Source organism: Myotis nattereri (genome assembly GCF_964212035.1).
Source record: "Myotis nattereri genome assembly, chromosome: 1".
Lineage (NCBI taxonomy): Eukaryota > Metazoa > Chordata > Mammalia > Chiroptera > Vespertilionidae > Myotis > Myotis nattereri.
The window spans coordinates 41,157,897-41,171,222 of record NC_138075.1 but is presented as its reverse complement, the minus strand read 5'-3'; the positions used below and the strand labels follow the sequence as shown (position 1 = coordinate 41,171,222).

Here is a 13,326-nt window from a genome sequence, read left to right as displayed (position 1 = left end):
GGAATGAAGGAAGGACCCAGCTGGCAGCCAGAAGCCAGGGTAGGAAGGCCCTGGCCAGCAGGCAGAAGGCCCCGATCGATTGGCCCTGATCGCTGGCCAGGCCTAGGGACCCTACCTGTGCATGAATTTCATGCACTGGGCCTCTAGTAGTTTCATAAAGACTTGTATCCACCAGGCAGAACAAAGTTAACACTGAACTAGTGCTTAATGTATGCCAGACACTAGCCTATGAACTTGAACTCTTAATTTCCATGGAGCAGGGGACGGACAATTTTGATCCCTGTTTCATAGATGAACAAGCTGAGGTACAGGTTAAAGTGGCCTTCCTGAAGTCACAGGGGCAGGAGGTGGCAGAGCTGGGTTTGAACTCAGGAAGTCTGGCCCAGGATTCTATTACCCTTCCAGGGAAGCCTGGTCCATTCATCATGAGAGCGGGTTAAGGATCTGATCAGGGGTCTGGGGCCAGTCAGCGGAGGCTTCAGCAAGGAAGGTTTGAGCCATCAGGCTTAATGGCAGAAGACAGCAGAGATTATCCAATGGGTATCGTAGCACCCTGGGAAAACACAGGTAAGAGGAAGTGAGAGTAGGAGCAGGAGCTTTTGGACAGCACGTGAGTGCTGCTTAGATTCCTGAGAATGCAGCAAGCTGAGGGGGTGGCAGCACAGACTCTTGACTTCAGGGGAACATCTGACTGGGAAACTAGTGAGAAGGAAGTTGGTGACTCAAGATTTGGGACAGGGCCTACATGATATAGCCGAGAAATCCCAGCCTGATAAAAATAAAAAACAAGGCATACTAACCCTGAACAGTTTTTAAAACAGAAAAGTGACAAAAACTCAAGACAGAATGATAAAAATTATTCTAAGAGGCTCCTGTGAGGGAAGCTATATATCACTGTCTACCTTTGGTTTAAGAAAGGAGATAAAACCCTAGTTGAAGTAAAAAGAAATGAATGTGGCTTGGGTGTGTCAAAGTCTGTTTTCTCCAGCTCAAAGTTACAACTAAGTGCAAAGAAGTGGCACCTGGAGGGACTGGCACACTTGCGAGTGTGCTCACGGCCTGGGCTGCCATCCAGACTCTCCCTCTAGAACCCAAGGGAAGAGTGGGGGCAGGGGCGGAGGGTCCCAAGCTCTAGAGCTTACCCCACCATGGCTCAGACTGCTAGGGGGAAACTACAGAAAGGCAGTCTCTCAGTTTCCTCATCTCTGAAATCGGGATGACACTTCTTCTCACACCTCATTGCAGAAATCACGTTTTCTAAGTTAATATACTCTGAGCACCAAGGTCTAAAAGCAATCTCATGCAGGTCTAAAGTGTAGTCATTTTCAGGAAATTCAGTTCAAAATAAAACTAAACTCTAATACTGCTCTGCCCCAAATTAAGGAAATTATGGATCTGTGTTATATGCCCCCTGTTTGTTTCGTTGTGAAGACTTGTTCTCCAACTCATTTCCCATTCTAAGAGTGGATTATGAAACAGGGAGAGAAGGGATGGAGGAGGACTACAGATATGAAGAATTAGATTAATTTAACTAAAAAACTACCTGCAGGCATGGCTTTTACATAGGTAACAAGAGAGGCACAGCCATGCAGCCAGCAACATACAGAGACAACTGTGCAAATTTAGGCTGACTGGCATGTAGGCTATCCTACCTAATAAAGAAGGAATATGCTAATTGATCCTCACACCATTACAAAGCTGGCGGTGCCCACAGCCAATAAGGAGGGAATATGCTAATTGACTGCCCTGCCCTCAAAGATGGCAGCGCCCACAGCCACAAGATGGCCGGCAGGTGAGGGCAGTTGTGGGCTATCAGGCCAGCAGGGGAGGGCAGTTAGGGGCGACCAAGCCAGCAGGGGAGGGCAGTTGGGGGAGACCGGGCTGGCAGGAGAGGGCAGTTGGGGGCAACTGGGTAAGCAGGGGAGCAGTTAGGCGTTGATCAGGCTGGCAGGGGAGTGATTAGGGGTGATCAGGCTGGCAGGCAGAAGTGGTTATGGGCAATCAGGCAGGCAGGCAGGCAAGCGGTTGGGAGCTAGCAGTCTCGGATTGTGAGAGGGATGTCCGACTGCTTGCAGTCAGACATCCCCTGAGTGGTCCCAGATTGGAGAGGGTGCAGGCTGGGCTGAGGGACAACCCCCCAGTGCACGAATTTCATGCACCAAGCCTCAAGTCTATATATATAAAAGCCTAAGCAACCATTATGACTGGCCAGTAGCTATGACATGCACTGATCACCAGGGGGCAGATGCTCAATGCAGGAGCTGCCCCTGGTGGTCAGTGTGCTCCCACAGCCAACCTTCCACAGTCCCTCCCCTGAGCCAGCTGGCCAGCCTCCTGCAGTCCCTCCCCCCAGCCAGCCAACTTCCCATGGTCCCTCCCCCTGGCCGGCCAGCCAGCCCTGATCGGGACTGGGCAAGACAGCCCCAATCGCCAGCCAGGCCTAGGGACCCCATCCATGCACGAATTTGTGCACCAGGCCTCTAGTATTTTTCTAACAACAAAAATAATGATTAGGCTCCCAGGAAAGGCTATTATGAGACAAACTATGGGTTAAATTAGTTATTGGTAAGCTGGCCTGGGGAGTCTTTTTAAATCTGGTGTGTGTGAGGAATAGTGCATTCTCAGGATGGAATTCACTGAACCAAGCACTGCGTTACAAGCTCAACCTTCCAGCCCCAGGATAGCCACACCAGAGCATGAAAATAGGCTCACTCCTAATCAGGGGGCACATAAGGCTTGCTTTTGGGGCCCCTTTTCCATGCCTGCCTTCACACACAGGTGTACTCACTTCACACAGGGCCGGCTTGCTAGGTGAAAAGTACATGCTTGTTGCAATAGTCATTCAATAATTCAACAAATATTTATTGAGCACTCACTATGGGCCTGGTGCTGGTCTAGGACTTAGGGCTGTAGCAGTGGGGAAAAAGACAATGTATTCCTGTCCTGAGCTTACAATCTCCTAGGCAGGAGTCAACAGACAGGTAAATTACTCAGGATGGAGGATTGCGTCAAGAGCTGTGCAGAAACTTAACTCAGGGAAGGACAAGAGGGGGAAGGTGGATTTGCTCCTTTAAATGTCAGGCCTCTGGAGAAGGCGGCCTTAGGGCAGAGGCCTGGAGGAGGGGACAGTGGAGGCAGGACAGCCGTCTATCAGGCGGGTGGGGCTGTGGGAGGACAGAGGAGAGAGGGAGAGAGGTAATCCTGTAGGTCTCCCAGGACCTCTAGGTCACAGGGAGGATGGGATTTAGGCTGAGTGAGCTGGAAAGCTGCTGGAGGGTTTTGAGCAGAAGAGTGACATGATCTGACTTCAGGAACCTGGGGCAGGAGCGGTGCCTTAGTAGTAGGAAGTGCTGGTGGCGAGGAGGAGAAGGGACCAGACCCGGAATATCTGACGGTGGAGTTGACAGGGTCTGCTGGTGGATGGAGCGGGGGGGGGACAGAGCGAGGAGAGAGGAGAGAGAGGTAGCAGAGAGGGGAGAGACAGAGAGGAGTCCACAGGGTGCCCGTGTCTTGCCGACTTACTGTGACAGGGAGACCGAGGAGCAGGTTTGCGGGAGATCAGTTCTAGCAGCAGCTTTGAGCAGGGAAGTGCCAACCCAGCTCTGACAGGGACTTACCCCTCGCCCAGGCGCTATTCCACCAACTCAGAGGGAGCTGCATTCCTCCTGTGGGCTCCGCACCGCAGTGGAATCACCTGGGGCAGCGGTCGGCAAACTGCGGCTCGGCAAACCGCGGCTCACGAGCCACATGTGGCTCTTTGGCCCCTTGAGCGTGGCTCTTCCACAAAATACTGACTTCTGCACATGGGCCACGAAGTTTCAATCACACTGTATGTGCGCGCCCGCATGTGGTATTTTGTGGAAGAGCCACACTCAAGGGGCCAAAGAGCCGCATGTGGCTCGTGAGCTGCGATTTGCCGACCACGGACTTGGGTACCTGTTAAAAAGGCAAATTCCCAGAGCACACCTCAGACCTACCAACTCAGATTCTCTAGGGGCGGGTCTTGGGAATCTGAGCCTCAGGACTCCCCACTGATGATAACGTCCCATTTCTGAGCTAGAGGGTGCTCATTCATGTTGATCATCTGATCAACTAGCAGCTCCTGGGGCGTGTGGGATTTCAGGGAAGCTCTCGCATTCACTCCTGGCCAGCTGAGAAGCCCATCTCAGTGCTTGTGGCCCACTTAGGCCCAGCTCCACAAGCAAGCAGTGTGAGGGCCCTTTAATGGAGGTAACTCAAAGCCCAGAGGCCAGCTGCCTTCCCTGATGAAGGGCGAGAAATGTGATCCCACGTGCACCTCTCTATCAGGGCAAGAAAAGCCAAGCTGCTGGCTAATGTGACTTCTCCAATTCCTATGGGAACTGCAGGTGCTTCAACGATGCTGAACTACTTGAAGGTGTGGAATCAGCGTCTGGATCCCAGCTGGATAAGATGTGAGCATCTCAAGAAAAAGTGGCATATTTTTCTTGTGGTTATTTATATGCCCTTCACATCATAGTTGCCAATGTACTGGCACACACTTCTTCCAATTCTGGTAAGGAGATATTGTCCCCGTTTTACAGATAAAACTGGGGCCCACAGAGATTACATGATATTCTGGCTCCACAGCCCATGTCTTTCCATTACACCAGCAGTACTCGCGTGTGGGCTTTACAATCGCCAGGGACCCTGGTTTTAGAATGCAGATTCTGGTTCAGAAGCTAGAGGCCGGGCATGGACATCAGCGCTTTAAACAAGGGCCTCATGTGCAAGCGGACTAGAGCCCCCGCTTTGAGAAGCAGTTTTTATTCCACGGCTTCCTCTCTCCTGAAGTTACTTACAGGGTCAGGCTGTCTTCCAGACCCTCTGGGGACCCCCTCTCTGCCAGGGAGCTCCTGACCTGGAGGCAACATGACCGAGACAGGTGCTGGCATTTTAGGACAGGGCTGGAGGCGGAGGCCGGCCAGGTGTGAATGAATGAGTTCAGTTTACAAAGGCTTTGGTAACTGAGGGTAGGCAGTTGCTCAAGGAATCTTAACGAGAGGATTTTTAAATCTTTCTTTTTTCCATTTAATGCTTTTTTACTCTTCTCATACCCTTGATAGAAAGAAAAATAGGATGAGGATACATAAGAGGGAAAGAAAGCAAAGGTGCTGTCCAAGTTCTTGACACTTATCTTAATTGGTTTTTTTGTTTTTGTTTTTTTGGGGTTTTTTTTTTTCTCACAAAAACGGAAAACTTCTCCTCACTTGCTCGGCTCCACCCTTCAATCTTCATTTTTCCGAAACACTTAAGCACTTGTCTTCAGCCCTGGGCCTGCCCTGCCTCCCCCTGGCCCCCCACCTCCTCCGGGCTCTGGCCCAGCCACGTGGGAGGCAGGCAAACTCCGAGGCACAGACCGAGTTCATTGTGCGAACATGAGGGGGATGGTGGGCTTCCTGCGTGGGGCTGCCCCAGGCAGCTGGAGTGACTTTTTTATTTTTTTTAAGATACAGTTTTTCATATAAGCATAACCAATGGACATAAGACACTGGGGGGTAGGGGAGGCCAGGGGATTGTCAAGGGTGGGGGAAAAAAGGAGACATATGTAATACCCTTTGTAATACTTTAAGCAATAAAAAAAAGAAAAATGAAAAAAAAGAAAGCCCGAATAAGACAAGTGTTCCAATAAACAGTGAGAAGCTGCCTCACTTTTCACACAGCATCCCTTTTACATATTCTATTGGTTGAAGCAATCACAGTCCACCAGATTCAAGGGGAGGAATATAAGACTCGGCCTCTTGGTCGGGGAGTAGAAAGTCCCATTGTAGAAGCGTGTGGGAGACTAAAGCTATTGTGGCCATCGTTGGAAAATACCACCTGCCCCCATGACTTTCTGAAGCTCCAGGTGCGGTCAAAGGCCTGGAGCCATCTTGTGCTACTGCCTTTCCCTGGGAATGCTCCTTACCCCGAGACCAAACCTTCTTCAATCACCACAAAATTTCTTGCTCAGCGGGAGTTGCTACATTCAGTACCGTCAACTGAATTCCTCAATCACTCATTCTTCTGAATGCAATAAGAAAATAATGTTTTTTAAGTACCAGTCTTGTAGAAGAGAAATATTGCCATGGGAGACTGGGAGAAAGAGGTGAAGGGATTAAGAAATTCAGATTGGTAGTTACAAAACAGTCATGGGGATGTAAAGTACAGTGTAGGGAATATAGTCAGTAATCCTATGATAACTATGCAAGGTGTCAAGTGGGTACTGGAAATATCGGGGGAAACACTGTAAAGTATATAATTATCTAACCACTATTCTGTACACCTGAAACTAATACAAAATAATATTGAATGTAAAGTATAACTGAAAAATAAAATTTTAATATTTTTAAAAAAGAAAAAAAAAGATCCAGTTTTATTGATTGTAGAGAGGAAGGAAGAGGGAGAGAGAGATAGAAACATCAATGATGACAGAGAATCATTGAATGGCTGAATCACAGGGGATTGAGCCCACAAACCAGGCATATGCCCTGACCAGGAATCGAACCTGACCTCCTGGTTCATAGGTGGTGTCCGAAAGCCAGGTGTCCCGCCTCCTTTCTCATTCATCACGCAGCCTGAGGTTCGACTCAACTCCTCAGGGCACCACCTCAGCAGGCTTAAGACGCCCATAGTCAATGTCACTTCTGCTACCCACACGCAGGCAGTCCCCATTCTAGTCAGCGGTTGCCCTCACTGGCAGCTCCTCTCTCTCTCTCTCTCATGCCCACCCCCTCCATTCACTCACATGCTGTCTCTCCGTGTCCACCTCCACACCTCCACTCTCATCTCCTCCTGCCCAGAATACTTCCCCACTGTTCCCCTCTGCAAACACAGGCTCTGGCCCAAAGGCCCGGCTCAAGCACCTCCTCCGTCACGGCTTCCCTGGCTGGACACACACGGACGCACCCTTCGCTGTGTTACTTCCCAGCCTGCGCCTGGTCGTCTTGGTCTGCCTCTTACTCGGGCGAGCCACTCAGTACTGCCAGGCCTCATTCCTCCTCCACAAAATGGGAAGGATAACACTACCACCTCACAGGGCCATTCTGAGGACTGACTGTGATGCGCAGTCTACTGCCAAGTCCCCTCTCGGAGCCCCAGTGGGCACCCACAAATGCCAGGGAAAGCTCCCACTAGTGCCTCCATCGGAGCAGCACACGGCAGGTGTCCAGAGAACTTTCTGGTTTGACAACCAGCCCTTAGCGCTCCCTGGAGAAACAAGACAGCTCGGACAGAGGACACTTGCACACTCATTTTATTGCTGGTTCCGGGCTAAGAAAACAGAATAAGGCAAGTAATATACTTGAGGCCAGAGCTAGCTTGTGACTGGGACATTCTTGCCTCGTGCAGGCATGATCTGAAAAGAATCTAGATTTCTCAACAAAAAGGAAAGCTTATAATAAGAGTCCCTAAGGGGGAAAGGAGAAATTAAAATTAAAGGAGAAGGGAGAGATATTGGGGGGAGGGGCTTCAACTAAATCTTACTTTCTTGTTTTAGCAAGATGTCTGCTATGAAGCTTGAGGGAGAAACTACTAAAATTTATTAGGCGAGGTGCTTCTGATGCCCAACTTTAATGCTCATAATGACTTAATGAGGCCTAAAACTTTCCCACTTTAGAACTAAGGAAAATGTTGGCCAGACAGAGCTTAAGTTTTACCCCAAACTGATACCATGGTAATTAGCTAGTTATTAATAATAGGAAAAGAGCAAAGGGGGAAGCCAGACATTATAGGCATGCCATTTGGGAAACTTCACCAGGAAGCTGCAACTCTTCACTCCCCAGGGAACCACAGGCCTCCTCCCTGCAAAACACTGGGGGAAGGGACCTAACCAGGGGAGATAGACGCATGCCCAGTAAAGCTGGGGTGACACAGGGAAAGTACTTGTCTCTCAATGGTATCAGGGAACAAAGATCATTGGCCAGAATGGGCATGGCCGCTGCAAGGGAGCGAAAACTTGGAAATACCTAATCTCCTAAACAAAGGCATTTTCTCTCTTGTTGCTCACGTGCTCTTGACTCGCTTGCTTTCTCCCGTGTTTCCTCCATAGCCATGTGGCCCTGCAGACCCCACGTGCAATGGGCTGGTGGACTGCAGTGCGGAACACACACTGTGCTAGCCTGATGCTGGACTGGCCTCTGCTCCAACATGGAAAGGAAACTGTTCACTGGCTCCGCATTCAGATCTGCTAAGCCCCCGCTACACTTCTTCCATGACTGCCCTGAGGGAAATGGGACTTCGGAAACTCAGGGATGTAATTCCACAGACATAAAGCTTTCTACTACCTCTCATTCTCCCGCGCAGGTCTCAGAAAATTATTCCTCTTGGGATATCACAAGAAATCCACCCCCACTACCATCCAGGGGAGACGAGGACCTCTCCCCTCTAGTAACAAAACCACAAAGCAGAGCTGGAAATCAAGCTCAAGTCCACCTAACACCGCAATCCACACTCCTCCACTCCATCAGGAGAGAAAGCCAGGCAGGATGGGCCATGGCCTGGCAGTCAGCAGGCAATGCTCTACGTCTCTGCTACTCCTACCCTCCCGCTTCCCCAGGGGAAGTCCTTTTTTGCCAGCTAGACCTCTGGGGAGCCACTGTTTCCTTTAGGGCCAGGCGGGGGGTACTCACTGTACAAGAGAAAGTATCTAACAACTGCATGGTTCTGTACTCCACACAGTCTTCCTAAAGCCTGAGGTGCAAACAGAGGCTCGCCCATTTTCCCTCTCTGCTTTCAAGTTTTAAAGTTTTTCCTCTCCACTCTCTAATACGGTGGTTGCTCGTTAGATTTTATTTTCTGAATGTCGCAGAGTATTAACCAGCTTTTTCATATGCATCTTGCCATTTCCCAGATGTCAGTAGTAGACGCCTTCCTGCATCTGATAAATATCATGGTTCATGCCCCAGGAGGGTGATGGTTGCCGCCTCTGTTCTCCATGGCCAGTTCCCTCAACCTCCTCCGCTTACTCCAGTGATCTCAACCTCTCACAGCTCAAAGCAGGGGGTACAGCCCTTCCTCTCCACTCTTTAATAAATCACTCCATGGGTCTGCTTTTTAATATTCCAACCTCTTCCCAGGGCAGGAAATCACAAGTGCAAACACCATTTAGAAATACATCTTTGCCTCAAGATTCCTTTGCTGAAAATCTTTAATACTTAGCTTTAAATTTTCTTTAGATCTATGGAACTTATGCTGAAAAGTCAGGGAATTGTCCAGAGGGTCTGAAGGTTCCAAAGCCTTCCACTAAAATTCACATCGCCAACTGGGCAGACACATACTCTTTAGGCACAAATTAAGGCACAACCACTTAACAAGACCAATCCTTATTCTCTACTCACCCCCCACCTCATTCCCACTGCTATAAATTTTCTATAATTAGTAACAGCAGCCACCACTTATGAAGAGCCAACTGGTGCCGACACTAATCTAAGAACTTCATATCTCACTTAATCCTCTCAACATGTTTAGGAGAAGCCAGAGGTTTGGGGGTTACAGAAGTTGCCTCGTGTGACCCCGCCAGGAATGTGGCAGCCAGGATTCGAACCTGAGTCTGACACTAACACCCTCCCTCTGGCCCTTACACAGTGCCACTGCAGTCACAAAGTAGGTCCCTCCCTCCTGAAATAAGCGCTTCTCCATGCAAATTCCACACCACTGCAGAAGAACCCAGAAGACCCTCTTCGCTAGGTCGACATGTTTTTATTGCAAAAGGGATGAAAAACAGAAAAAGTTTAAAAAAATAAAAAAGGAGGTCCTGAATGCCTTCACCTCTGACCTCCTTCCTCCCACTAGAGGTCAGAGGAGCAGGCCCTGCAACCAACGGCATGACTCTGTGGTCAGTTTCCCATTCCATGTTTACATCCCTGGCTGGGAAGAAAGAGCTGACATGACAAGGCTGCACTAGGAAGAGAAGGCGACGCGGGCTCCGCATCTGTCTGAATTAACCCTGCCGCCCCCGGGACTTCCCTCCTGGCCCCTCGCTCAGGTCAGTGAGTCACGAAATGAGGACAAGGCTCCAGGGAGGCGAATACCACAGCTGCACAGCCATGAAGCAGAAATGACAAGACACAGGTGGTTAGCAATCTTCCTTCCCCGTGGGTCCCCCCTCCCACGCACCACCAAGTAGCTCTAACCGAGGGGAGCACAGGGCTGTCCCATCACAGGGGAAGAATCTGGAATGTTAGCCACTTCAAACCAGCCTCCCGCCCTCCATCACTGTAATGTGTGCGCAGCCCCGGGATGTTTTATACCTTTGCTGAACTTTCAAAACCCAAATACTTCATTACACTTGAGAGTGGTGCTGGCACGAGCAAGCCAGTCCTTCCCCACTCGCTCCATGAGGCCCATTTTTTTCAAAAACATGATTAATCGTCAAGGGATTCCAAACAGAATTTGCCTGCCAAGATGTATTTGGCAAAGGGAAGATACTCTATCTCCTGAAACATGCGTTTAAAAATCAGTTCCAATCTTCTTTCTGCTGAACTTTCCACGTACTGGCCTGAGAGAAAAAGTATGACTCCCTGCAAAACCAGCATTTTCAAAATGGGATCTTAGCACCCGGTTTTCTAACCACTTACCCCCGGTGTTGGAACCGTTATCGTCCGCCCCTTCCGCGGGCCTCCCGTGGCCCCGTGGCGCTGCGTGGCCTGGCAGGACCGCCTCTCCTTCGCCATGGGCCGGGCGAGCACCGCTTTCGGAAGGCAGTGCCCCTCCATCTACGTCTGGCTGGATGTTTTCAAGGTCGGGAGGTGGGGCTCCCTGGGAAGGACCCAGTACATTTTCTCCTCTCTCCGATGGAGGCGGGCCTCGGGTCCATGGCTGTTCCGAAGCCTCCTCCTGGCCTCTTCTATCTAGGGCGGCCATCTCCTTCACACGCCTCCCTTCTTTGGTTTGAGAGTCCAAGGAGGCAGATTCTGTTTCAGGATGGAATGGCCTATTTCTGGGTGTTGGATGCAAAGGGGAGTCCAGGTAGGAACCTGGAGGAGAGACCCCACCCCCTGCAGGCCTCGAGTCAGCCTTTGCGTGGAAGGAAGCATTGATATTGCCGTGGCCTTTCAACACCTCCTCCGGTTCGCTCGGTGGGTATTCAGTTTCCTCCTCAGTCTCACCATAATAATCCAAGTCGTCCTCACTGTAGCTTCTTTCCAGGGCTGCAGCATGGCTGAAGGAATGCTCCTGGGAAGCTGAGGAGCGGGCTTGGGAAAGGGGTCCTCCCACTGTGGCTGGCCTGACATTGTCCAGTGGGGAGACGCTACCGATATGAAAAGCCCACACTCCAGGAATCCCCAGGTTGCTGTGTCTAAAAAAAAAAGGGGGGGGGCAGTGCATTGTAATAAATGTGGCCACTACCCATCTTCCTACAAAGGTGAGCATTTTATTTTAAAACTAAAAGACTATCAAGATCAGATTCAGAGTTTTTATGGGTGTAGAAAAAAAAACAAATAAAATGAGACGTACATGTTAACTAAAAGGATGATACTGGAATTTTGATATAAACAACCTCTTATTTATAGTCACTTTCAAAGGCTGTGTTTCACAGAATGCTAGACTGCTCTACAATCCACATTTTATCTAAAATCTGGCTGATTGAAAACAAAGAGGGAATGCAAAAATATTTATCTTTCTTCTACTTTTAAGAAAACATATGCTGCCCAGCCTGTGTGGCTCAGTGGTTGAGTGACCCAGGAACCAAGGGGTCACAGGTTTGATTCCCAGTCAGGGCACATGCCCAAGTTGCGGGCTTGACGACGTGCAGGAGGCAGCTGATTGATGATGATCCTTGTTCCTCTCTCATCGATGTTTCTCTCTCTCTATTTCTGTCCCTTTCTCTCCCTCTCAAAAAAAGAAAAGAAAATGTATACTGAAAAATTTTTGCCAAACAATGACTACCACATGTTTTTAAGAGTTAGTTATCTGTCAAGTGCTTAACTTTCTTCAGTACAATCTACAAGGCAGAGGCAGTGGCCATGCCCAATTATATAGAAGAGAAAATAGGTTTAGAGAGGCTAACTAATCTTCTTAATAATTGACAGCTTGGATTAGGCACTAATACTAAAACCCATGCTCTACACTTGGGCTTTATATTCTTATAAAATAATTATTATTTTATGTCAGAAAACAAATACTCTATAATCAATCAGCACTTGAATTATTATAACTCTACAACATCTGAATTACCATACTCTACAGAACGTTAAAGACATTTCACTGCTTAGTCACATGGACCAATCAATTAACTAATTCATGGAGAATGGTTAAGTCAATGTAAAAAAATTCAAAGAAATACAACTGAACAAGTCTAAAATGTTGATCAACCACAGAACAAAGTTAACGGGAAAATAAGAAAGTAGTTTAATCAAAATGCCACAAATAACGCCCCAGACAGTTTGACTCAGTGAATAGAGTGGCAGCCAGTGCACTGAAGGGTCCCAGTTTGATTCCAGTCAAGGGCACATACCTGGGTTGCATGCATGATCCCTGGCCCTGATCAGGGTGGGTGTGGGAGGCAACCAATCAATGTCTCTCTATCTCACATTGATGTTTCTCTCTGTCTCTTCCCCTCCCTTCCACTCTCTCTAAATATCAATGGAAAAAAATATCCTCGGGAATGAATCTTTCTCTCTCTCTCTCTCTCTCATCTATCTATCTATCTCTGTTTATCTCTATCTCTATGTGTATGTGTTATTGTTATTATGGTTGTTGCTGCTGCTGCTGCTATTCTAAGTAACTTAGGAAAACAGGAATATAGAAAGCAAAACTATGATCCTTTGTGTAATATGCTATGCATTGTAAGTTCTGAGAATTAGTGTTGGTATTTCTTGGCAAGCAAATAAGGAACACTAAAGAAGATAAGAGAGACCCCTGAAGATATGCGGATACTGAGTTTATTATCATATCGGAGGTGTTGCAGCTGTGAAATTTCCTCTTGATGTTAGAAACAGAAAACTATAAAAGCTTCAAAGAGTAGGAAAATACAAATTATGGCAGATAAAAGCTAAATAAGATAACCTTCTCATTAAATATAAATCACTATCTTGGTTTTGTCATGGTGCATGATAGGAAAGTAACTAATGTGAGTTTATCCTAAAGTCCAAGGTCATTTGGAAAGCTTAGTGATGGAAAGATTTTATTTCCTAGAAAGAAAAACAAGACTACAGAATGGGATGACAGTGGTATCCTCCCTGGGTTGTTGGGAGGATAAAGTTAGAAAATCACATAAAATGCCTAGCATGGGGCCTTGCACATAGTAAGTACTTAGCAACTACTGTCTTCCAGGAAATAGAAAAGTGTAACTTCAAAAATGCAGGTGTGTGCATTTATATTCAAATG

The 13,326-nt window shown here is 48.2% G+C and overlaps 1 protein-coding gene across 1 annotated transcript in view; it reads right to left on the bottom strand.

The window, feature by feature from the left end:
• Nucleotides 1–13,326, bottom strand: part of NID2 (nidogen 2) — a 63,687-nt gene that overhangs the window by 37,667 nt on the left and 12,694 nt on the right. Inside the window, exon 4 of the mRNA XM_081090516.1 lies at nucleotides 10,575–11,296. Coding sequence (XP_080946642.1) covers nucleotides 10,575–11,296 — 722 coding nt within the window. The remainder of the gene's footprint in view (nucleotides 1–10,574; nucleotides 11,297–13,326) is intronic.